This window comes from Pan paniscus, chromosome 1 (assembly GCF_029289425.2).
Source record: "Pan paniscus chromosome 1, NHGRI_mPanPan1-v2.0_pri, whole genome shotgun sequence".
In the NCBI taxonomy this organism is placed as follows: domain Eukaryota; kingdom Metazoa; phylum Chordata; class Mammalia; order Primates; family Hominidae; genus Pan; species Pan paniscus.
The window spans coordinates 169,783,939-169,808,340 of NC_073249.2; the positions used below are offsets into that span (position 1 = coordinate 169,783,939).

Here is a 24,402-nt window from a genome sequence, read left to right on the forward strand (position 1 = left end):
AGCTACGTTTCTCTGCTCCGACTTATGATGGTCTCCTCTTAATCTATACAACTGTGAGAGGAACCATGGTGGAGTGAAAAGGAACTAGAACAGGAGTTGGGAAATTGCTGTGTCATCCCAAATCTGCCACTATTATTATCATGTTTTTTGAGAAAGTTGAAGGTCTCTGTTTCTTGATTTGAAATAAATACAGGGATGAGTTGGGTTAGAGATTTCTGTAGTCTCCTCTAATTCTATTCTGCAATTCTGAAATTTTTAAAACAGCTCAAAATCCCATCAAGTAGGTGCTACCAAATCATCATATTCCTAAAGGACACTGTATTGAATTGTTGACTTAATAGAAGATCCAAATAATCAGACACTAATGGAAGTCTTACTATTTGTCAGGCACATATTCAACTGTTACCTTGAATCTTATCCTGGGTAATCTTCAACTCAGTCTTATGAGATGGATATTTCCCTAATGTTACAACAAAGAAAAATTCAAGGATAGTAATCGAGTCCAATTCCATTCACAGAAAAACGGAATTCTTGCTTTGGCTATTCACATGAAGTTGGTTGCAGTCCCGGGAACAGCACAGCCGCAATGAACTTGTACATGCTCTGTAAAAATGCTCAGCCTGGTACCCTTGTTGTGGCTCTTCTCACACTCTGAATTGAATTAGTGTTCTCCAGTTTCCCTAACTTTGCTGTTACAACTCAGAGAATGAACAGCATCTAAGTGCTCACAGGATAGGCATAGTGTCTGGTTCATAATGGGCATTCGGGAAATGTTTATTCCTTAATTAAATTAATGCCTTGATAATCAAATCCAAGAATGAAGAAGTGAATGAGGAAATGAATTCCTAAGTATGTAAAATCTGCATTCCTCTGGAGAAGAAAAGGAAAAACATTTTGCATGGAACGGCTGTCAGAGCAGCAGGCAAAGCCCTCCTGGCTATTTTTTCCTTTGCTGTGACATCTCTCCATTTGTGATTTCCTCTGATTTGCTCTGCATTCAGCCTGAGCCTGTGCTACTCTTGCTTGATTTCAGCTCCCTCCAATATTTCTTGTTACCATTTGGATGCCATCTGGACCGCAGTGGTAACCCCTCCAAGAGAGGCACAGCAGCAAAGAAAGATGACTGACTCTGAGAAGTTCCCCTGCCCTCCTCCCCAAAAGTGTTTTGAATCCTGTCATCCTGCTGATGGGAGCCAATTTCACATTACTGTGATTCTAATTCACTCCCTTTTCAAAGTACTGAACCGATGCCAAATCTTGTTAGGAGTTTTTGAAAAATCCTTGAGTTTTTGCTAATGTGGAACTAGAATAATAGGTTTTTAAAAGGAAAAAGGAGATAGGAAGAGACCATTAAAAACAAATAATTGCAAGCTTTTAGAAATGCTTCCCCTTTCATTTCTGTTTTTCTGTGTATATTTATACCTGTGCATATCTGTTTGTTCTATCAAAAGCCATTAAAGTAGCAATGCCATCTTGCAGCCTGATCCTTCCCCTCACAAAGGAGCTAAGGCAGGGGAAGAGGGCATTGAATCCTAAAATCCTCCTTGTCAAATGTCAGATCTTTGAGATGAAGTCATGGATTAGAATCAGGAAGCTTCCACGAGTGTGTAAATTATATATTCTTTCCCAGTGTTTCTAGAGAGCTCTGTGTCTGTGATGGTGTTTTCAATGTTTCTTCCTAATTTCCATCCCTGGCCCCATCTTGGCTATCATGATGATGACACAGCACAGAGAGTGCTATATCATCATCTCTGTTCTTATGATGACTGCCCTCTATCCCATGACAACAGCATTTCCACCATCAAATTCCCACTACTGCTACTGCCACCAGCTCAAAATATATGCTGCCCCCAGCTTCCCCAACCCCACGATGTAGGGTTGGGTGCCATGTATTTAATAATAAGGACAATAATACTAGTAACCACTAGCATGAATCTTGTCATTACTCTGAGCTGGGCCCTATATACTACAGGTTTTATGTGAATTATCTCACTGATAACACCAACTGTATAATTTCTTGTTTTCTATCTCCTTCATGTGGTAGAAGACTTTGTTTATAGATGCTCAGTAAATCATGTATATTTAATAAATAGAAGTAAGTGAATGGATGACCAATGATCACAGTCTTATGACAGACATCTCTGGAACTACCACTATCTCCCCTTCACACTAGCACTATCATTTCTCAGGCATCACAATTGATATCTCCTTTCCTTTATCACTGTTACTGAGGTCAGACTCAATTTAGCCATTAGTAGCTTATTGCATAATGATCTTCTGCCTGCAGATCATGCCACCAACCCCAACCTCATGTATATTTTCAAGAAAATATTGACTGACTTTTAGAAAACCTGAGCATCAAAACATGGAGTTACAATCTGAGTTCTAAAATAGGTATAAGGGATGGATAGGAAGAAGAGTGTGAAGGAGAAAGGGTGGGGTGGGTGGAATGATGAGGCAGACTCCTAGAACAGTCCAGCCTTGCCGGTGTTAAAAACTGGGGGAAGGTCCAAGAGCAGGAGCTGCTTTGACTGAGCATCTGCTCTGTGAAGACTACAATGCATCTTCAGCCTCTTCTCCAGGTGACTTCATCCCTTCCCTAAACCAATATCACCCAAATTTTTGCCATGACCTGGCACCTGTCTACCCTCACCTACCAAGCAAATAATTCCATGACTATTTTTCCTCCTGCCCTCCCTTCCTTCCCTTTCTGTAATTTTCAAAAGGGAAATGACACCTGTTGAAATTTTACTCTGCCAGTTGCTGTGCTATTTTCCTATACATCAGTCTTCTCACTGCTTCCTCTCTGCAAGCCCACATTGTAAGCATTGTTATCCCTCTTTTGCAGTGGGGGAAACTGAGGCTTAAATGATAAACTTTATTCAAGGAAATGCCAGTGATGGAGCAGCAGTTTGAACTGAAAACTACTGTTCCCCACATCTCTCTTTTCATTCCCTCACTCTGCCTCTCCTGAAACCATCACATTTCTCACTTTAAAAGTACTCAGTGTTTTCACTTGCAAGCAAATTAGTTTTCTTGACATTAGATGAAAGTTGAGAAGGCCAAGAATCCAGAGGCAGAGGCTTTAGCCACAGCTATGCCCTGTCATTTGCGTTAGCCCGTTCAGGTCAGCTTAGCACCCTGAACTTTGTCCACTGGATTCTGCCTTTCTTGCAATGTCTTAATAAGGTGCCAGCAAAATCCTTGCACCAACATTCCCCATGCCGAACTTCCCCTTGCATATTAAGAAAGAACATTTCAAGAATCAGCTTAATTTGTAAGAATCTGGATGTAAATATTTTGTTGTCCAAGGATTTGTGGATATATTACACGTGTGAGCACTTCAAGGGAAGATGTAACTTGTATTGTAAGATTGAAGCATTTCCCTTTATCCTCCAACCTTCTGTACAACCTTTGGGATCCTCCTGAATTGGAAGCTGGAAGAAGGAGGACTATTAGCTGCTAAAGTGAGGCCCAAATTGGAGTAATTAGAGGCAACGTCTCAATCATTATAAAGACAAAACCTCAAAGAGGCACCAATTTCTCTATTAGATCAAGGTATTGAGTCCAGCAAGACCACCGATCCCCAAATCTCAGTAGGCCTGGCACATTTTGGCATTAAATGGGATTCCATTTTGTTTCAGTTCTAATGAAGCTTCATGGATTTCCATTTGAAACATGAATCTTAACTTTCTTCTAAAAAACTCCACAAATATCTGGCTTTCACTTAGCTCCGGCAATGAAAAAAAACCTCTTATAGCTAGAAGAAGTCGGCTGCTTTTGCAAACTGAATTTGATTTCACGGTACTGTCTAGACATAGCAAAGAAATCAATTCCCCCACAGACATCTTCCAGGCAATGCAAATATAGGATATTCTTTAAAAGAATAGAAGAGAATATATAAGGAAGGACTATGTCTAGTATTTAGGAAGCACCCAGTTAACTGGAAGTTTATTTTTTAATATATTTTATCTAGAGTCATGCTGTCCAATACTGTAGCCACTAGCCACATGAAGCTATTAAATAAAAAATAATGAAAATGTAATAAAATTTAAAATTTAGTTCATCAGGCATGCTAGCCATATTTGAAGTGTGCATGTATCTACTGACTGCTGTATTGGACAGCACAGATAGAGAACTTTACATCATCCCAAAAAGTTCTATTGGACAGGGCTGGTCTAGAGATCATTTATTAAAATCAGAGTTTCTATTCCCCACCTCAAGCCACTTGCCCTTGTTCTTCAATTGCCAAACAGAGCTTTCCCATCTCTCTCTGCCAAGAAATGGGAAAGTGGCTGTTCACTCTTGGGTAAAGGTGATAAAGAGCATAAACTCCTAGATACCCCAGAAGGAATTAGTCTCCATTAGCATGTGTCTTCCTTGTTAAATCCTTCATTAGGGAAATGTAACATGCATTCAGATGCCTGGAATCAGTAGGTGTCCTTAATAGTACCCACCTTAGTGCAGTTACAAATCACTTAAGTTAATCCATTTCTCTTGAGCCTTCTAAATGGATAATTGAATTTTTGTTTTGTTTTGCGTTTTTTGTTTTTCAGCCTTGGTCTGAGCTCTGAGTTTAGATCTAGAAGCCTTGTGTGGTCCTTGTCCCACAACTGTCCACCCCAAGCTACAAAGATTATACAGCATAGCTCTGCTCTGACCTTATGAAAAGAAGGACCATGTGTTATTCATCTAGGTATCTCCAGTGCCCAGCCAGGACATGGCATGTGGAAAGCACCCAGTGAATGTTCATTGAAGAAACTAATTAATCAATTGCATAATCAATCAAGGCAGCTTCAGTTTTCCTAGGAACCTTCTGCTAATTATTCCTACTGAGAGTTTATTCCCCAGCATGGTGATTTGCAAATCCGGCTGCACATTAGCATCGCCTGGGGAGCTTTTAAAACCTACTGATGCCAGGGCCCCACCCTAGACCAGTACAATCCAAATCTCTGATGATGTGGCTCTGGCATTAGTAGCTGCCCCAAAGGATTACACTGTGCAGTCAGGAGTGAGAACCACAGCAGGTTTCTGATTTGGAAGCCATAAAAAAGATTTTCTTCCTTTGTGAGATTTTTTTTATCCCAAGTCCCTTATCCACTGTCATTTTTCCTGTAAGAATAACATGAATCTGGTCTTCCTCGTTGCCTTACTCAGTAATGGAATCATAGTGTCCCCACTGTTTTGAAAAGAGATTATAGGAAGATAAACTCCCTGTGGGAACTTTATTTCAATGTTTTAATGATGATTCAAGCCAGAACCATATTGAAACAACATGAGAATATCTTCTTTTATGTTTCCTCACTGGAAGCTTAAGTTGCGAGTAAATTTGATGTCATGTTGAGTTTTTAAAAGAATACAAAACTGTGTACATGCTATGATAGTATGAAAAAAATCTGTAAGAAACAAAACAAAAAAGACTTTAATATAAATGAATTAAAACTCAAGTGGTAATTGTGGGTAAAACAAGATTTAGCAATTTGGAGAGACTAGGGAGTAGATCAGTTTTTGTCTATAAGAATCACCTGGGAAAAAGTGTATTTATTAGCTGGCAGCATCTCCCCACTGGCTGGAGGAAGTGCACTGGGTGTCTCCAAAGGTTTCCCCAAACAGGTAGCTGTAAGAGAGCAGCTCTGAGAAATGACTGAGCCAGAGTTAGAACAGTAAGGTAGACACAAGGTAAAAAAAGATACGGATGGGATGAAGATGATCAGGCAAGACTGTAGCCAAGAGCAGGGCAAAAGAGAGAAGATGGAGTCAAGAATGGATTGAAGGGTTCAGGAGTAAGGATGGGAAGTCTAGGAAGTGTTGGGCTCTTGAGTGGAGGTGGTTTCTAAAGAGAGGCCATTGGAAAGATTTTCATTTCTTTTTCCTCTATTTCCAAATATTATGTAATAATAATTTCCTAGCATTAAAAAATATGTGCATTGGGGCTGGGCTTGGTGGCTGAGGAAGGCCGAGGTCAGGAGTTCAAGACCAGCCTGGCCAAACTGGCAAAACCCCGTCTCTACTAAAAATACAAAAATTAGCCAGGCATGGTGGTATGCACCTATAATTCCAGCTACTCGGGAGGCTGAGGCAGGAGAATCACTGAAGCCTGGGAGGCAATGGTTGTAGTGAGCCAACATTGCACCACTGCCCTCCAACCTGCGACAGAGTGAGACCCTGTCTCAAAAAAAAAAAAAAAAAAGTGCATGTGCGTTACTGAAATGAGCCAAAAATAGGAGAAGATAATAATAGCTACTATTCCTTGGGCATCTACTATGTGCTAAACACCAAACAAGACTTTACACACACATCTCAATTAAACTGCTCAATAAACTTGCCATGATGTCATTACCCACTCCACTTTAAAGATGAGAAAACTGAGGTTAATTGACTTGTCAAGGGTTACATGGCCAGCACATCCATGGCCTGACGTGACCAGGACCCGGTCCATATCTGTGTGATTCCAAAAAAATGCATTTGTTCATCTGCTCAGATCAAGCTTCAACTGAATTCAAAGAAATCGCCTCATCACACCTCAGCTCCACACCTCACCAAAGGCCACCTCTCCTTTCCCAGGAAGGTGACAACATGCTCATGCTGACACTGGTTATCCTCCCACATTTTCATTATATGGGACATGGTGGGGGGTTTTATGAGCCTCTTCCACAGGCTGTTTTTCAAATTTATTTAATTCATCCATCATGCTCCAAAGCCATTTGCTTTTTTATATTGGACAGATGTAATGAGATTTTGGATGCTAAAAAATGTTTTTATTAAAAGTTATGACCCAGAGCTAGTTGGTAGGGGCTCTGCCATAAATTGCTAGGAGTGTGTGAATTTATAAAGGATGTAGCGACATAACCTTAACCTCTTAGGCCACACCATAGATGATAGGATCACTTAGACTAATATTGTCTCACCACCTCTCCCCACCTCTGGCCAAATAATAATAATAATAATAATAATAATAATAATGTCTGGTTATTTGATGTGGTGGCTTTTCCTCTCATTGAAGCCACAGTTAAGTCATGTTGAACCATGGGCTGGTGGAAACAGGTGGTTAGTGGTTGACCTGAAGGCTCTGCCTTAGTGGGCCTGGGCACGTTGATTCTTCCACTCTGCTCTGCTCTGCACTTCGTAAATGGGGCTGAGGGAAGTAACAGTCACATGTCCTATAGACAGGGTGAAAGCAAATTCTGACAAAGCACAGTACTACGAGGCTATGGGTGATAGTTTTCCCACTCCTCCATTGCCAAAAGCTCTCCTCAAAACTATTCATGCGTAATAACTCCATTTTAATGTCCATATTAGCAGATTTATATTAATGTTTTACTATTTGGAAATCATCCAAAGAATAATTAGCTTATACATATAGGCTAGAACATGGCCATTAAGATATACATGTATATGATATATTGTACATACCTATAATGTGTAATATAAACAATAAAATACAAAGTTAACAAAGCAATTAAACGTTGCCCACTGCCAGCTACTTCTCGAACGTGCTTTCATTTCTGTATTTTTGAGGACTGCTATGTGCCAGACCCTCTACCAGCTGCAGGGGGAGACCCTCTACCAGCTGCTTGAGGAAGTTCATGGTGTAATAGACACAGATACATAGATAATGTACTGAGGACACTCAGGAGGATTTCAGTTCAAAAGATAGAGAAACTCTTCATGGAGGAGGTGGCTTTTGGGATGAGTTTGAAGAATTTGGGAAGCATTGAGCTTGCAGAGATGAGGGGAGGAGCATTTCTTTTCTTTTTTTTTTTTTTTGAAATGGAGTCCGCTCTGACACCCAGGCTGGAGTGCAGTGGCACGATCTCGGCTCACTGCAACCTCCGCCTCCTGGATTCAAGTGATTCTCCTGCCTCAGCTTCCCGAGTAGCTGGGATTACGGGTGCCTGCCATCACGCCTGGCTAATTTTTTGTATTTTTAGTAGACATGGGGTTTCACTATGTTGGCGAGGCTGGTCTCGATCTCCTGACCTCGTGATCCGCCTCCTCGGCCTCCCAAAGTGCTGGGATTACAGGCGTGAGCCACCGCACCCGGCCGAGGGGAAGAGCATTTCAGGCAGAGAAGACAACATGTATAAAAACACATGGAAACCAGCTGTAAAGTTTGGCTAAAGCACAAGATGACATTCTATTCTTTTAAAAGAAAAATCTCGGGTGTAAACAGCATGCTCTTATCCATGGCCATTGCTGATGTCTGTAACTGCGGGGCGATGTCTCTAATTGCAGGAAGATGGACTTTAAACTTACAGATTTACCATTGCTGTATTTCCTAATCAGACCCATGTTTTATCATCTGCTTATGCTAGAAACATATTCCAAGATTTTCACAGACATTGGAAACAGCTCCCGCCTACTGAGACCACGGAAGTGTGAACCATAGATACTGTCATCATTAAACTCATAAATCCATGTCATTTGTGTGTCATTCACTTCATCCTCATTCATCATCCCTTCCACTTTCAGAATGGCTATTCGTTTGAGGATTTTGAAGAACGGTTTGCTGCAGCCACCCCGGTAAGAATTACAGCCCTCTCTGGTTAACTGTTTCATGTCATTATCTCATCATTCATTTCATGCTCATCAGTCATGCCTTGTGGTTACAGAACAGAAACCTGCCCACGGACTTTGATGAGATTTTTGAGGCAACGAAGGTAAGGCCTTGAGGTTTGTGTTAAATGAGGTTGTTCTGCTCATACTCATGCATTCCATATTCTCTTCATCCAGCTTGCATGAATGGCAGATTTCCTGCCCTGCTCTGCTCTAGTAGGTACCTATTCAAATGTCCCCAGGAAGACTATTGGTGGGCCCTGCCATGAGGTCAGATAGTGAGAGTGTATGTACACGTGTGTGTGTGTGTGTGTGTGTGTGTATGTAAACAAAAGTGTATGTTGGAGAGGAGATAGCACCCCTTCTTTTCATCCAGCAAGATTTTTCAAACCTCTAACATGTCCCAGGCATCCTAACAGAAGCTAGAGATGGAGGAAAGGGGCTTTCCTAAAGAAGCTCACAGTGTAACATAGTGCAACATTGCCTGGGATAAGATATGACAGTAGAGCCTCGCCTAGCTTAGTGTAGTATATGTAGTATAACATGATACAGTAGGAATTCAGATACATGAACAGGACGTGCCAAGTACACCACTGGGAATAAAAAACAGGCGAGGTTGCTATTCAGTCAGTATAACCTGGTATAAATATATTGGTTGCAGTCAACATCTGTTCAAATTGATTGATACAGAAGCCAATGAATATTACCACTCCTAAATACGTATTAGGAAACCTCTAGGACAAAAATCTTCAACCTTGGCATCAAATTAGAATCATTAGGAGAGCTTTCCAAGTTCCAGTGACTAGGTTTTACCTCAAACCAATTAATTCTGAATCTTTAGGGGTGGGAACCAGGCATCAATAATTTTTCCGCAGATGATCTCAATGTGCATCCAAGGTTGAGAACCACTGATCTGGGAGTATCATGGGCAATGGAATAGGGTACAAATTGAGTTAGGAAGCCACTTCATAGGAAGCAAAACAGAAAGCCTTCTAATTTGCGTCCTGAAGGATGTGTGGGAGAAGGAATGAGTGTTCTAGGTGGGAGGAGGAGCACATGTCAGACCCTGAGATGGCCTCTTCTTTCATAACCCCCTGTGCTTCTCTCCTCCATTGATTGTGTCTCTGGGTCTGTGTTTCCATAAAACAGCCATCTTATGACAATAGGAACAGGAATGTGCCTTACCTATCTCTGTAGCCCTTGCTCTTGGTAGCTGATGCAAGGTAGGAACTCCCATGTCTGCCCACTGAAGGGTCACAGAACTCCTGTTGCCAAAACATAGGGAATGGGTCTGTGAGAAGGTGTTTTCGGGGTCAGCCATGACATCTCAGCCTCCATCAATGGTGCCTTCAGAATTTCTCTTTGGGAAAGGCCTAGGGGTCTAGTTGCAGTGATCTAGTTGGAAGGACCAGTATACTAATCTTGAACTAGATATTACTGAAAAACCATCACTTGTTCATATCAAAGAATGACTGGGGAGAGAACAGGCCTGATGGAGATACTGGGGGACTACCTCCCTAAACATCGAAGCTACTTTTCCTTCACTGTCTGTACACCTTCCAATATCACTCTTCTTACCCCTGGAAAATGCCCAGGGGGCTAAAAAAGGGGCAAAACTGCCATGTCCAGCTACATCTGTCTTTACCAGGAGACATTTGAAATGCCAGTAATGGAAGGGCCTTACTCTCTGGCAAACAGACATCTCAAGCTGACATTCCAAATGACCTCAAATGGATGTGCATCATGGCAGACCTCCTAGCAACCCAGATTTCTGGTTAGAGAATGTTGTAGAGCTGGACTTCCACGATGTAGCAAGGCTAACTAAGGTTTGGTAAAGTGATGGATCGATGAACAAGATGCTGGTGGGTGTGTGGGTCAAGTCCATCCCAGCTGCTTTTAGCTGACTGATCAGAGGCGAGTCACTTAACCTCAGCCTCAGCTAGTTCATCTGTGAAACATAGATAGTGACAATGGTGCCTATGCTGTTGAGTTTATGGGGCTCAGTGAGTATCAAACACGATGATAATGTATTTGAAACTGTATTGCAAACTATAAAGTGTTTTGCAAATGTGAATTGTTAGTTTTATTCTCTTGAGGCTTTTAAAATGATTCATTAGAGCAGTATTATCAGATGGAACATGGTTTATTAGCTTACAAATAAAAGGACTGGGGTTAACATGGGGAGGAGGCCTGTGAAAATAGATACTATTTCAGATTCTCAATCACATATGGTTATTAGGATTATTTTTAATTTTATGGCCCAAGAATCCCCTTTTTCTATAAAATTTAATTAACTCAAGGTTCTATTTAAACAGCAAACCAATGGAATGAAATAACAATCTATGTTTTATGCCTCTGCATGTTTTTCTCGTTTAATCCTTGAGTGAAAATCATCTGGCAAAAGGAAAGTCTATATGTCAAGTATGAAGGTTATTTTAAAAGTTGTGCTTAAGGAGAAAATTAGCCAATAAATTATATTTATGATGTTAGTAAAAGTATGCCATGAGTTCAACACATTTGAAATGTAAATTGTGTGACTTAATTAATAACTTCATTTTAATATTTTCCTAACACTGAAAATAGTTGTGGCCCATTTTAAAAGCATAGAGTTGCAGTCTCAAAGAAGCCCAGAAGCTTCATTTGAATTGATTAAATAAACATTCCTTTTATGAATTTGGAAGAGGGTCTAAAAGACTAGCATAGCTTCACCAAATAATATAAAATATTGCTAACATGCTAGAGAAGGATTACCAAAGAAGAACATTTCAAGTCCAGCAAGATTTGGGAGAGCACCTGTGTGCTGTCCACCTCATTCCCATCAGCTGCTGGGCTGTTACTGTATGAAAGAGAAACAAGATAGCCAGGAATTGATGGAAAAGGCTGGGAAAGGTATGAAATTCCCACCACAACCTTGCCCTTGTCCACCACACTGGCCTCTTCTCTCCCACCTTCATGTTGGTAACAGTGAACTGCTTCCATTACCACCTACCTACTCTGTTCTGGGCCTCTGGCCATTTTAAGCAGTTTCCTCTGCCTGGATGGTCTCCTCTTTTTGGTCACATGGCTCCTCTCCTTCAGGATTTAGCTCCTGGCTATTTCCTTTAGAAAACCTTCTTAAACTTTGCCAAAAGCTGGTTGGACCTCTGTATTAGTCTGTTTTCATACTGCTGATAAAAGCATACCCAAGACTGGAAAGAAAAAGAGGTTTAATTGTATTCACAGTTCCACTTGTCTGGGGAGAGGCAGAAGGCAAAGGGCACTTCTCGCATGGCAGCAGCAAGAGAAAATGAGGAAGATGCAAAAGCAGAAACCACTGATAAACCCATCAGATCTCATAAGACTTATTCACTATCATGAGAATACATGGGAAAGACCAGCCCCCATGATTGAATTAACTCCCCCTGGGTCCCTCCCACAACAAATGGGAATTCTGGGAGATACAATTCAAGTTGAGATTTGGGTGGGGACACAGCCAAACCATATCATTCTGCCCCTGGCCCCTCCAAATCTCATGTCCTCACATTTCAAAACCAATCATGCCTTCCCAACAGTCCCCCAAAGTCTTAACTCATTTCAGCATTAACCCAAAAGTCCACAGTCCAAAGTCTCATCTGAGACAAGACAAGTCCCTTCTGCCTATGATCTGTAAAATCAAAAGCAAGTTAGTTACTTCCAAGATACAATGGAGGTACAGGTATTGAGTAATTACAGCCATTCCAAATGGGAGAAATTGGCCAAAACAAAAGGGTTACAGGGCCCATTCAAGTCTGAAATCCAGCAGAGCAGTCAAATTTTAAAGCTCCAAAATGATCTTGTTTGACACCAGATCTCACATCCAGGTCACGCTGATGCAAGAGGTAGATTCCCATGGTCTTGGGCAGCCCTGCCCCTGTGGCTTTGCAGGGTACAGCCTCCCTCCCAGCTGCTTTCATGGGCAGGTATGGAGTGTCTGAGGCTTTTCCAGGCTCATGGTACAAGCTATCAGTGGATCTACCATTCCTGGGTCTAGAGGACAGTGGCCCTATTCTCACAGCTCCAGTAAGCAGAGCTCCAGTAGGACTCTGTATGGAGGCTCTGACCACACATTTCCCTTCCACACTGCCCTAGCAGGAGTTTTCCTGAGGGCCCTGTCCCTGCAGCAAACTTCTGCCTGGGCATCCAGGCATTTCCATACATCATCTTAAATCTAGGTGGAAGTTCCCAAACTTCAATTCTTGACTTCTGTGCACCCATAGACTCAATACCACATGGAAGTTGCCAAGACTTGGGGCTTCTACCCTCAGAAGCCACAGCCTGAGCTGTACATTGGTCCCTTTCAGCCACAGCTAGAGTGGCTGGGACACAGGGCACCAAGTCCCTAGACTGTATACAGCACAGGGACCCTGGGCCCAGCCCACAAAACCACTTTTTCCTCCTGGGCCTCCAGGCCTGTGATGGGAAGGGCTGCCATGAAGGTCTCTGACATGGCCTGGAGACATTTTCCCCATGATTGTGGGAATAAACATTAGACTCCTTGCTACTTATGCAAATTTCTGCAGCTGGCTTGAATTTCTCCCCAGAAATTTTTTTTTTCTATCACGTAGTCAGGCTGCAAATTTTTCAAACTTTTATGCTCTGCTTCCCTTAGAAAACTGAATGCTTTTAACAGCACCCAAGTTACCTATTGAATGTTTTGCTGCTTGGAAATTTCTTCTGCCAGATACCCTAAATTATCTCTCTCAAGTTCAAAGTTCCACAAGTCTCTAGGACAGGGGCAAAATGTCACTGGTCTCTTTGCTAAAACATAGCAAGAGTCATCTTTGCTCCAGTTCCCAACCAGTTCCTCATCTCTATCTGAGACCACCTCAGCCTCAATTTTATTGTCCTTATCACTATCAGCATTTTGGGCAAAGGCATTTAACAAGTCTCTAGGAAGTTCCAAACTTTCCTGTCTTCTTCTGAGCCCTTCATACTGTTTCAACCTCTGCCTGTTACCCAGTTCCAAAGTTGCTTCCACATTTTTGGGTATATTTTCAGCAACACCTCACTCTACTGGTAACAATTTTACTGTATTAGTCCATTTTCATGCTGCTGATAAAGACATACCCAAGACTGGGAAGAAAAAGAGGTTTAATTGGACTCACAATTCCACATGGCTGGGGAGGCCTCAATATCATGGCAGAAGGCAAAAGGCACATCTTACATGGCAGCAGCAAGGGAAAGTGAGGAAGAAGCAAAATTGGAAACCCCTGATAAACCCTTCAGATCTTGTGAGACTTATTCACTATCATGAGAACAGAATGGGAAAGACCAGCCCCCATGATTCAATTACCTCCCCGTGTGTCCCTCCCACAACATGTGGGAATTCTGGGAGATACAATGCAAGTTGAGATTTGGGTGGGGACACAGCCAAACCAGATCAATTTCCTTCTAGGTACTCCCACAGCATCCTGTAGAGACCCCTGTTGCTATTTCTGCTGCATTACCTGAGATTATTTGCATCTACAGATTGGATATCCTCCCCACCAGTCTGTAAACTCTCTGCAGGCTGAGAGTTGGCATTTCTCATTTTTATGTTCCCAGCACATAGCACAGTGCCCAGCATCTAGCAGTTGTTGAACATTTATAAAAAATTATTGTGCAGTTGGAAAGAAAATCAGTCCTTATAGGGCCCTACTGTGTGCCAGGCACTGTTATTCAATCTGAAAGCTGAAAGGGAAGGAAGAGCTGCAAGTAAGTTAACAAAGCCAAGCTTGTCTCCTTTCAGCAAAAAGAGACTTTTGTGCTCTTTCAACCAGTCTTAACCAAACATCAAAGAAAGTTCTCCTATTAATATTGTCAATACATCTCCAAAGGAGATCTTATCATCTCCATTGCCCAGATGAAGGAACTGTAATTCTGAGGAGTTGCAGATATTGAAAGTGGTAGAATCCAAATATACCCCCTGTTGGGGGGTAGCTACTATCTGGGCCCAGCGGTCCAGGCAGTAAAGGAATTTATGAAGACATTTGTGGGTAAAGAAAGGTAGACTTATTAGAGAAAGTATGAAAATACATTGCAAGATTGCAGTGGGCAGCATGGCAGAGAAGGGGCTGTCTGCAAAGAGGCAGGGGCTGGATGTAAGTTTTATAGGGTTGTGCTGGAGGGGCTACCTGCAAACAAGGTGGTTGTGCCCTTGGGTTGTTTGTGATTAACCATCCCTCAGAACAATTACTCCTTGTTCTTCCCCATCTGGGGCCCTCCCTGACCTGGGGCTCCTTTCTCTTGTGGTTTATCTTACCAGTACCTCACACCCCCAGGCATGGAGTGTGGGACCTTTTCCAGAGCCCAAAGCTTGCTCACTTGCCAGTAGGAAAGAACATTCCCTTCTTTGGATGAACCTAGAGATCCAGCCATGACCTGGTTAGAGTGGTTTGAGTGCAGGAGTCCTGTGTGGCAGGGCAGTCGGACTCTTCACATCCCTTCTACTAAGTGGTATGTCTAAGTTCCCCCAGTTTGAAGCTATCACTTAAGATCTGAAGATAAGGGAAAAGTGGTTTTTCCTTAGTGGACAGGTTTGTACAAAGCATGTGATTACATACTTGTCATAATTAAGTCACGCCATAGACTCCCTACAGTCTGTGAATCTGGCAGTTTATGCAGATTAATTTCTAAGTGTATCTTAAAGGGTTTCTTTAGCTGCTGTGGCTGGCCTTGCTCAGACACTCCCATATGATGGATGGGGAGAGAGATGATGCAGTGTCTGCAGTGATGGAGTTCCTAGGAGTGATTAATGGTGTATACACTGGGTTGTTTTTGATGCCTTTCCTGGTATTAAATGAAATGTTTTCTTTTCCTCCAACCACATTTTTTTATCCTGAAGATGGACTCTTTCGGAGAGTGCTGTTTGACTGCATTCTCTGTATTCAGAAAATTTAAATCGTGGCCTGGATGACCTTGATGCCACATCCCTGAGACTTAGTTTATTTATTTGTAAAAATGGGGATGATGATTCCTACCTCTCAGGGTGAATGCTATTGGGAGCCCTTACTGACGTGACCATGAAGTCATGTCCATACTTGCACATGGAAGGCAAGTTGTATGTGTGGATACACTCATGAGAGAAAAACCAATGATGGGATTGCCTCCCTGCCTTTATCTCCTAGAAAAGAGAGACATTGCTGGCATTTGATGGTAAATAAGTGTGAAGTAATGTTATTACTGCTTATGGGAAGTGATTAATGGGCAGTCTTGACCAAGCCTAGATAAATAGCCAGATGCAAGGAAGCAAGAATTGATTCTGGCTGCATTCAAGATGTTGCCTTTGGGATCCTGAGGTATAGTAATGACCCATCAGGATTACGGTTTATCTAGAAATGATGAAAAACAGAAATGTGTATCCGCATACCATACTGTGTGTAAAGCAGGGCCCAGCAGCACCAGCTTTCTTTGTAGTCACATGATTACCTTTTTGTCTTTACAGGCTGTGACCCAGTTAGAACTTTTTGGGGACATGTCCACACCCCCTGATATAACCTCTCCCCCCGTAAGTATGCATTGCTCTCTGAACCCTGCACCCCTTTCCTTTCTTTCCACATCCCCTCAGTGGCCAGAATCTGGGCTTTGAGTGAAAGAGGGCTGCTGGTGGATTTCAGTGTTGACTCTTTCAAGCTGTGTGACTTGGACAAACTAACTAGTCATTCTGATCCTTAATTTGCTTGGCTATTTATAAAGGGGAAGTATGATATATGCCTCTGTTTTGAGAAATAAACGAGACCATGCATTTAGCAATGACAGGACTTGCCTGGGTGCTTGCTGTTCTGCTGTGGTCTGAGAAGAAAGGCCCGAAGGAGATGTGCTTCCTGACTACAAGGGGCACATCACCTGGTTGGGATTGTAGGCAGGAAACTCGGGATAGCACATATGATGAGGCATTTGTCAGCACCTGCCCCAAGCCCAGTACAGCATAGGTGGTCAGCCCAGTAAAGGAAGGATCTTCTCCCCACACCCTGCTCTGCCCATCCTTCTCTCCTTTCCCTCTTTCTTTCCTCTCTCCCTCCTTTTTGTTTCTTCCCTCCCTTCCAGCCTGCCCTTCAGCTTTGCAGACCATGACCTGGGCCTCACTGAGCTTCTCAAGAAGTTCTGGATTCCCAGCCACAGCTTCAGCCAGTGTACCTCAGTCAGTGCTTACAAAAGGACAGAGATTGCAGGGAGAACCTAATTTGAAAACGAAAAGAAGAAAACAGAATTAACACCAAAGCAAAACAGAATCCCAGTGCTGGATGCATTCAAAAGCAACTCTGCCACCACTGCAAAGAAAAGAGCCGAGATGGCCCCTCCAGCCCCTCCCCTGCCCATTCCCGGAGGAGGGCAGAGAGCAGTCAGCCGCAGCTGCACCAGCTGAAGCTGCCGGGAGGGGACAGCTCCTCTGGGCACTGCGCAGTTGTGCAAACCGAGGGATGGTGCTATGGTTCATTGGCAAGATGCGCCTCACAGAGAAAAGGCTGTAACCTCACCACTGAGGACAGATGGCACAAGACACTGCTGCCCACTGCTGCCACCAGGGAATCTAGGCACAGCTGCCCTGCTGCCAACACCTGATGTCCAAGGCAGCCTTGAGGGAGGGGACTGCAGCCTCTGTCCCCAAAGAAGCTGGATGGCTCTAGCGATTGTCATTCTACCCTTTATCCTGGGCTAAAAGCTTCTTCCTGGGAACTTGGAGTTGCAGAACGGCAGGGCTATGCAGCTAGAAAGGGTTGAAGAGATCTTCTAACCTTATCCCCTTCATTTTACAGATGAGCAAACTGAGTCCCAGAGAGGACATGTGACTCACCCAAGGTCACAAAGGGGAAAGAAAGAACAGCGCTGACTGTGTTTAAAAGTGCTTAACACAGCAGCTCATGGCTGTGTTTCTGGCCCTGAACCCAAGCGCAGTCCAAATGGGTATTTAATAATCCTCAGAACAATGCCATTCGTCCTGCAAGCTGCTAGTCTAAAAATGGCCTTGTCTAATTGCCATGATTTCAGGATTAATTGCTTGCCCCAGCCTATTCCAAGGGGAAAAAAAAGGATATTACAGCATCGAACAGATTTACACTCTGTAGGCAAAAGCCTGCTATAAATGGGTGTGGACATATACAAAATTATGAGTACTGATGTTTTCATTTCTGTATCCCCCATCTTGCCCACCAGTCCATGCAGCAGACCTTTTTGGAATTCCAGCACCGACTAGGCCCTGTAGAATTTTCAGTGGTGCAAGCATTGTTTCTTGTTGTCTTCTTGAAAATATTTACTTCTTTTTGCAAATGAAGATTCAGGCAAAATCTGGGGCGCTGACGGGGGGTGTTGGGGGGGCACCAGGATACAAGGGTCTGTGCACCACTTGCTAAATTTTGTGTGTTGATTTAGTCAACAACTGCTCATTGACCGTGTATTAAATTGCAACCCCTGAGCTGGGCACACAGTAGGTCTTGAGTGGGTGTATTTCAGTTTGAATTGGCCACCTCTAAAGGGTGAATGCCAAATATTATGGAAAATTTGATACCTGAAAACACCCACCAGGGAGTAGGAGCTCAAACTAAATCATTAGGATACTGGCCATTATTTGCCAAGCACCTACTACATGCCTATGCACGGTGCTAAAAATTTAAGTAATGTAAAATAATTTAATTACATAATCTCACTTAATCCTCACAGTAGCTCTGGAGGTGTCATTTCCCATATAGATAAAGTGTATGTAACCAGCACATGGGCTGCACACCCTATAAGTGGCTTGAACTGTGGACCCCTTCCCCTGCACCTTAATTCCTGCATCTGCTACCTCCCAGCCTTGATGACTGCTAAGCCAGGTCTCATGTGTCCTCTGCCTCTCTCTGTCTGGCAGACTCCTGCAACTCCAGGTGATGCCTTTATCCCATCTTCATCTCAGACCCTTCCAGCGAGTGCAGATGTGTTTAGTTCTGTACCTTTCGGCACTGCTGCTGTACCCTCAGGTAAGCCCTCTTCCACCAGCTTCCCTTCCTTTGGCCTTCACTCATTAAGAGAGAGAAAGAGTTTACAGAGCCAGCCACCGAATGATGATAAAACACTGCTGTTCTCTCCTGTGACTCTTCAGGTGACATTGAGAAGCTATTTAGAGGAGGAGGTGGTGTTGGGGTCCAGCGCTCTGGGATGTTACTGGCCTGGAATTCACTGATGTCTTTCACCCAGAGAGCTCAAGATTCTATGTTACTCAGGTGTGCAGCTTTTGGGAGCATGGCATACGCACAGCTGTGCAATTAGCCCAAGTCCATTTCCACTCTTCCACCTCTGCCAGGAGAGAAAGCAATAAGCAGGGGAGGACATGGAGTCAGCTTTCTATAGACTTCTTGAGACCTGATGGATAGAAGGGATCTGCCTTACTTGGTGCTGACTCAAGGAAGGGGAAGGTCCCCAGACAAAGTGGGGAGCACCCTATGGGACAAGAGCAAACTGCTAACTGAGTTGTGAGAATAATGAGACTCCGGGTGAGTTAGAAAGTATGTGTTCTGTTTTTCAAATAGTCTTTAAATGTATTTACTACTTTTACAACAAGGTAAAAAAATATATAGTGGCAGTATTGCAGGTGAGTTACAAATGGATGGAGCCCAGCAATCTTACCTTGTTTCCATGGCATGAGGCGTTCCATGTGGCCAGGCCACTGTACTTGCAAATAGCCAAAGGTAGTTTAGTTCTGTTTTTCACATACATGGGAGCCTTAAAGGGTTTTGTGGTTTTCTTTAACTATGTATTTGAAATCTGTGGCTTTATCTTTCTTGCCTTTATTCTTATAAATGGCAAATAGAGTTGTTTGAATATTTTAGAATACCAATCTTCTTGCATTTTTTTCTATAATTACTTTTAATTACATACTGTTAGAAGCAAATTCTTGCCACCAAATATAAACTGTGCTTTTATTCAAAGTAAATTAAAAATGCATACCCTGTTCTAAAATAGTTACGGTTATTACTCATGAGCTAAGGGATCATTATGAACTTTTAGAAGCAATAGAGGTTGGTAACCCTTGGATCTAACTTACAGTTTAGACTGCAAATTGCCTAGAAATGTATTCAATTGTGAAGTTTCCCAATCTAATCTTTAAAAAGGGATAGTGATGATGACTAGTTTTCCTTACCTAAAATAGATATTAAAATATCCATGGGACTACTATAATGGCACATGCCATTTTAAATAAGAGTAAGAGTTTTCCATCAGAAATACACCACCCTTCTATGCTTGAGTCTTGTGTTCAGAGTGCCCATGCTTTGTCCTCATTGTTTTATCTGTAAAGGGTATGCTGGGACAGATGATGGCCCCAAACTTACAAATTTGCAGGCATGTTCATTTCAAAAATGCTCACCGGGTGCCCTCTATGTGCCAGGTCCTGTATAGGTGCTTGGGATGTGCTAGTCCACACAACAGACAGAGAGCCTACCTTTTACTGGGAAGACAGGAAATAACATAAAAATAAGTAATTTGCATAATATATTTAAAAATGAGAAGTGATAGGGACAAAAGAAAATGCAGACCAGAGCATGGGGGCTTTTGAGTGCAGGCAGAGGGCAGGTGTAAGTGGAGCCCCTGTAGTCACGAGGGGCTCTTGCCTAGGTGACGTGTGACAGGACTAGCAGGGACAGGAAAGTCTCAAGTAGGCATCAGAGTTCAGGGTACTCCAGGCAGAGGAATGACTTGGTCCCCCAAGTCTCCATTCCCTTCTCTATAATTGAGAAGATGGGACTAGATGCAATTTTATATCTCTTCCAGCCCTAACATTTGATTAAAAACACGCTGAGGACCTGCCTGGGTGTATTAGTCCATTCTCACGCTGCTGATAAAGACATACCTGACACCGGGTAATTTACAAAGGAAGGAGTTTTAATGGACTCACCGTTCCACATGGCTGGGTAGGCCTCACAGTCATGGTGGAAGAAAAAGGAGGAGCAAAGGAATGTCTTACATGGTGGCAGACAAGAGGGCTTGTGTTCAGGGGAACTCCCCTTTATAAAACCATCAGATCTCATGAGACTTATTCACTACCATGAGAACGGTGTGAGGAAAACCACCCCCATGATTCATTTATCTCCACATGGGGATTATTACAATTCAAGGTGAGATTTGGGTGGGGACACAGCCAAACGATATCACCGGGTCAGTCACAGCACTGCTCTGGGCCCTCTTTCAAACCTGTACCAGATTAGGGACTTGGAAGACCTGGGTTTTAGTCTTGCTGCTTAACCAGCCACATTGGAAGCTATGGACAAGCCACTTCCACATATCCAGATTTCCTTTCTTTAGCTGCTAAAATTTTGATAGATTACCTCCAAGATTTCAACTTTTAGAACACGAGTCTAAAATTAATTTCAATTAGCATGTTTTTGCTTTCTGACTCAAGTTAATATGACAGAACTGGCTTCAGTTGGTGTTAAAGTGTGTGCCCTATTTCTCCCTTAACTGGCCATAAAAATTTCTGCAGCTATTGAATCCCGATCTCCTTGTGACTAATTGTCCAGCCAGTGATAAGGAGACAGGGAAGTGAACTGGAGTATGTGATACAACGGATGGACTGGCTCCTGGGGGCTTTTGAATCTAATGGGCCAGGTTTGGATCCTGATTCAGCCATTTATTTCTAAGCTTTAGACTCCTGGGCAAATTACTTGACCTGTCAGAGTCAGAGTTTCTTCATCTTTATAACTGAGTGTAAAATAATACTTACTTTGCAACAATATCATGAGAATTAAATGAATCACTACATTAACTGCAGCTGTAGAAGTTGTATCACTACACACTGAAAAATGCTGGCACATCATCAATATTTAGTGTAGAATATGCTGTATTATTATGATTATTCTGATTTCTACAGTAGACGAATATATGTCCTGTTCTACCTATATTTTTTCCTTTACCTGGAAATTAGTGCCTGTAATAAAGTTTAGGTCTTCAGCCTCTTGACTGCTCATAGCAGACAGCAGGAGAATGGGTGGCCTGGAGAATGTACTATGTATGAACACAAGCTCTGCCACTAGCCAGCTGCACCATACTCAGATAAATATCTTCTGAGCCTCAGGGAACTTACCCCGTTTTAATGGGGATGATCATAATTCTACCTCATAGAGTTTTTCTAAGGATTGCATGAGTAAATGCAGGTTGTAAAATATGTACAACAGTTCCTGGCAGTGCTTCCATCAGTAAGCACTCAACAGATGTTTGCTACATGGTTCTTCAGGAGCCTTGGATCTGCTATTCATACAGTGTGTAGCTGCATCAAATCTTTCCCTCATGGAGTTGCAATTTCTCCTATACAAATTAAAGAGATAGCAATCACACTTACCCCAGAGGCTTGTGGAAAGGATCAACTTCACAAAAATGTAAGCTCCACAGGGTAAGAATTTTTTTTTTTTTTTGGTAACTGTTTTGTTCTTTGTTTTGTCTCCACACACTAAAGCAGTGATTGGCACCTAGTGGAGGTATTTTTGAATGAATGAATCCATCAAATGAGATAATGTAGATAAGAGATATCATACAAGTTCTGTATAAATGTTGGAGGAGTTCCTTCGTTTTTAGTGCTTTTCTTATATTTCAGTCTGCCTTTTTTTCTTTTTTCAAATAATGGGGGTATCCCCAGGTGTCAGCATCTGGCTATAAATCACAATTTTCAACACTTTTTAAAAACCTAACTGTAAGGCAGCAAGGCAGGTGTTCCCTTTCACTCCACAGCAAGGAGATTTATGATTGCTCTGAAGTTCATGGCATAAACAGATGCTCCTTAGTACCTCCTCCCTCCACTATTGGACACTAATAGTAAACAGTTAACAAGCTGTTAAGTGGCTGCAGTGGCAGCCACCAAGTGGCTCCCTGTGTCCAGTGCCACCACTGTCCTGCTGCTGATGTGTCCCTTCGCTCATGCACAAGACCATGTGGCCAGACAGCCTTAACTCACAGGCTGAGGAGAGCCAGGCTGCAGGGACCCCCTAGGAAAAGTGAGTGGGACCTGCAGGCTCCTAAACATGATACCCAATTACCCTGTGCTGCCTTTTTTCTTTTGAATATTGTACTTTGGTCTGGAGCAGATGGCATGAAGCCAGAGAGACATGCTAATAGCTTTCTCCAGAAAAGTGTGCACAGCCCATCTGTTAGCTCCTTGTGGAAAAAAAAAAATAAAAGATGGGAGGGGAAAAAAAACCTGCCACCAACAGTAGAATCATCAGAGATCACAGCACTTATGCATTGTGGGTTTAATTAGACACCGGGAAAAATGCAGTGAATGTATTGACTAGGACTCATTTACCTTTATGTAGGGCCTTTCTCCCGTCCCAAACCATGCTAGGCAGGGTGGAAAGAGAGAGAGAATAAAGAGTTCCTGCCAGCAGATGGTTTCTAGTCTCATCAGGGAAGATAGAACAACCAGGCAATTGCAAGGCAGTGTGACAAGTGTCATGATAGAGGCGAGCACAGGGTACTGTGGAAGCCCAGAGAAGGACCAGTGGTGCTGACAGGAGCAAGAAGCCATCCAGCAGAGGTGATAGTGAACTGAGTCTCCAAGAGCAAATCAGGGTTAGACAGCACAGAAGCAGGGGGATGGCTTTCCAGGCAGATGGGCCAGCAGAGACAAGAGACAGCAGGTTGGGTTTTGTTTGTTTGCAAATGCTGGAGGGCAAGGTGCAGTGAGGATATGGATTGAAGATAGTGATGAAGAGGTGGAAGGAGCTGACCCCCAAGGATGCATAGCCAAGCTAAGACATCTGAGCCTTATACTCAAGACAATGAAGTACCATATATGCATTTAAAAACAGTCCTTCACGGCAGCAAGGAGGGTGGAATAAAAGCAAAGCCAAAAATAGGCTGATGTCAAGAGAGTGAAAACATCCACTCATTCACCAAAATGGGCATCAGGTCTTGGGTGATTGAATCTGTGGGTAGTTCTCCACCTGCAGACCCAGCACCCCGTTCTTATTACAAATATTTGCAATACCTCCTTTCACACCTTGAAATGAATTTCATAGATAATGTAGTCTAGCTACACAATTTTTCAAAATGAATATAATTCTCTAACTGTAGTATAAGGCAGAAAGAAAAGAAAGAGAACTTGTAATAAAAATATATGTATTTAAATAAGGAAATGCTCAGGCTTGAGCACACTAGGAGACATAAGAGTCAGATGTAAGTAGAATCACTACTGAAAGCCACAGCTGTAAGTCCAGGCTAATACAGAAGTGTCATGTGGCTACACCACCATGAGAAGCGCTTCTGTCAGGGATGTCAGGGACTGCCATTTTCCAAAATAGTGAACACCTTTTGACAGTGTTCCAAACCAAAAATACAGTCTTCTCTCCTGTGCACAATTGTTGAATTCCTGGAAAATTAAATGCATTAAAATCAAATGCAAAGATAACTGAATTTCCATGTAATTCAAAGTCGATTCTAGGTGCAAATGATCATAAACAGGATGTGGAATAATGCTTTGTCGTACGCATTGGTCTCAGACATAATAGGATGTCTACTGTCAATGCTTGGGCCTCCTAAATGCCAGTAGTGCCACCCCCTCCTCTTGTGACAATCGAAACACACCCCACAAATTTTCTAGCCACCCCTAGGGGGCAGTAGCACTCCCACTGAGAACCACTGGGCCATATCAAAGTAAACCAGAAAACAAGACGGAGTTGCCGGATTCTTCATCTGTTGGTAGATTTAAGCCACTACGTTATTATGCCATGGGCGAGGCAAGCTAAGCAAGCTTCACGTTTGAAATTTCAGCTCCAGGGCCTCTTCACCCCTCTTGTTTCAGTGCAGTTGGACAAAGTGGTCTTACAAGATATTCTCCATTTTGTTTGTTGACATCATTGTTTTATTCCACAGAAGTGTTTAACACTGCGA

At 42.7% G+C, this 24,402-nt stretch overlaps 1 protein-coding gene across 9 annotated transcripts in view; it reads left to right on the forward strand.

The window, feature by feature from the left end:
- DAB1 (DAB adaptor protein 1) overlaps positions 1-24,402 on the forward strand; it is a 1,250,774-nt gene that overhangs the window by 1,203,458 nt on the left and 22,914 nt on the right. For 7 of the 9 annotated variants that reach the window (XM_063600986.1, XM_008977956.4, XM_008977957.4 and 4 more), the window contains 4 exons: positions 8,473-8,523; positions 8,613-8,660; positions 15,998-16,060; positions 18,398-18,506. In XM_063600986.1, coding sequence (XP_063457056.1) covers positions 8,473-8,523; positions 8,613-8,660; positions 15,998-16,060; positions 18,398-18,506 — 271 coding nt within the window. The remainder of the gene's footprint in view (positions 1-8,472; positions 8,524-8,612; positions 8,661-15,997; positions 16,061-18,397; positions 18,507-24,402) is intronic. The other 2 variants (XM_063600988.1, XM_063600992.1) reach the window with 1 other exon arrangement.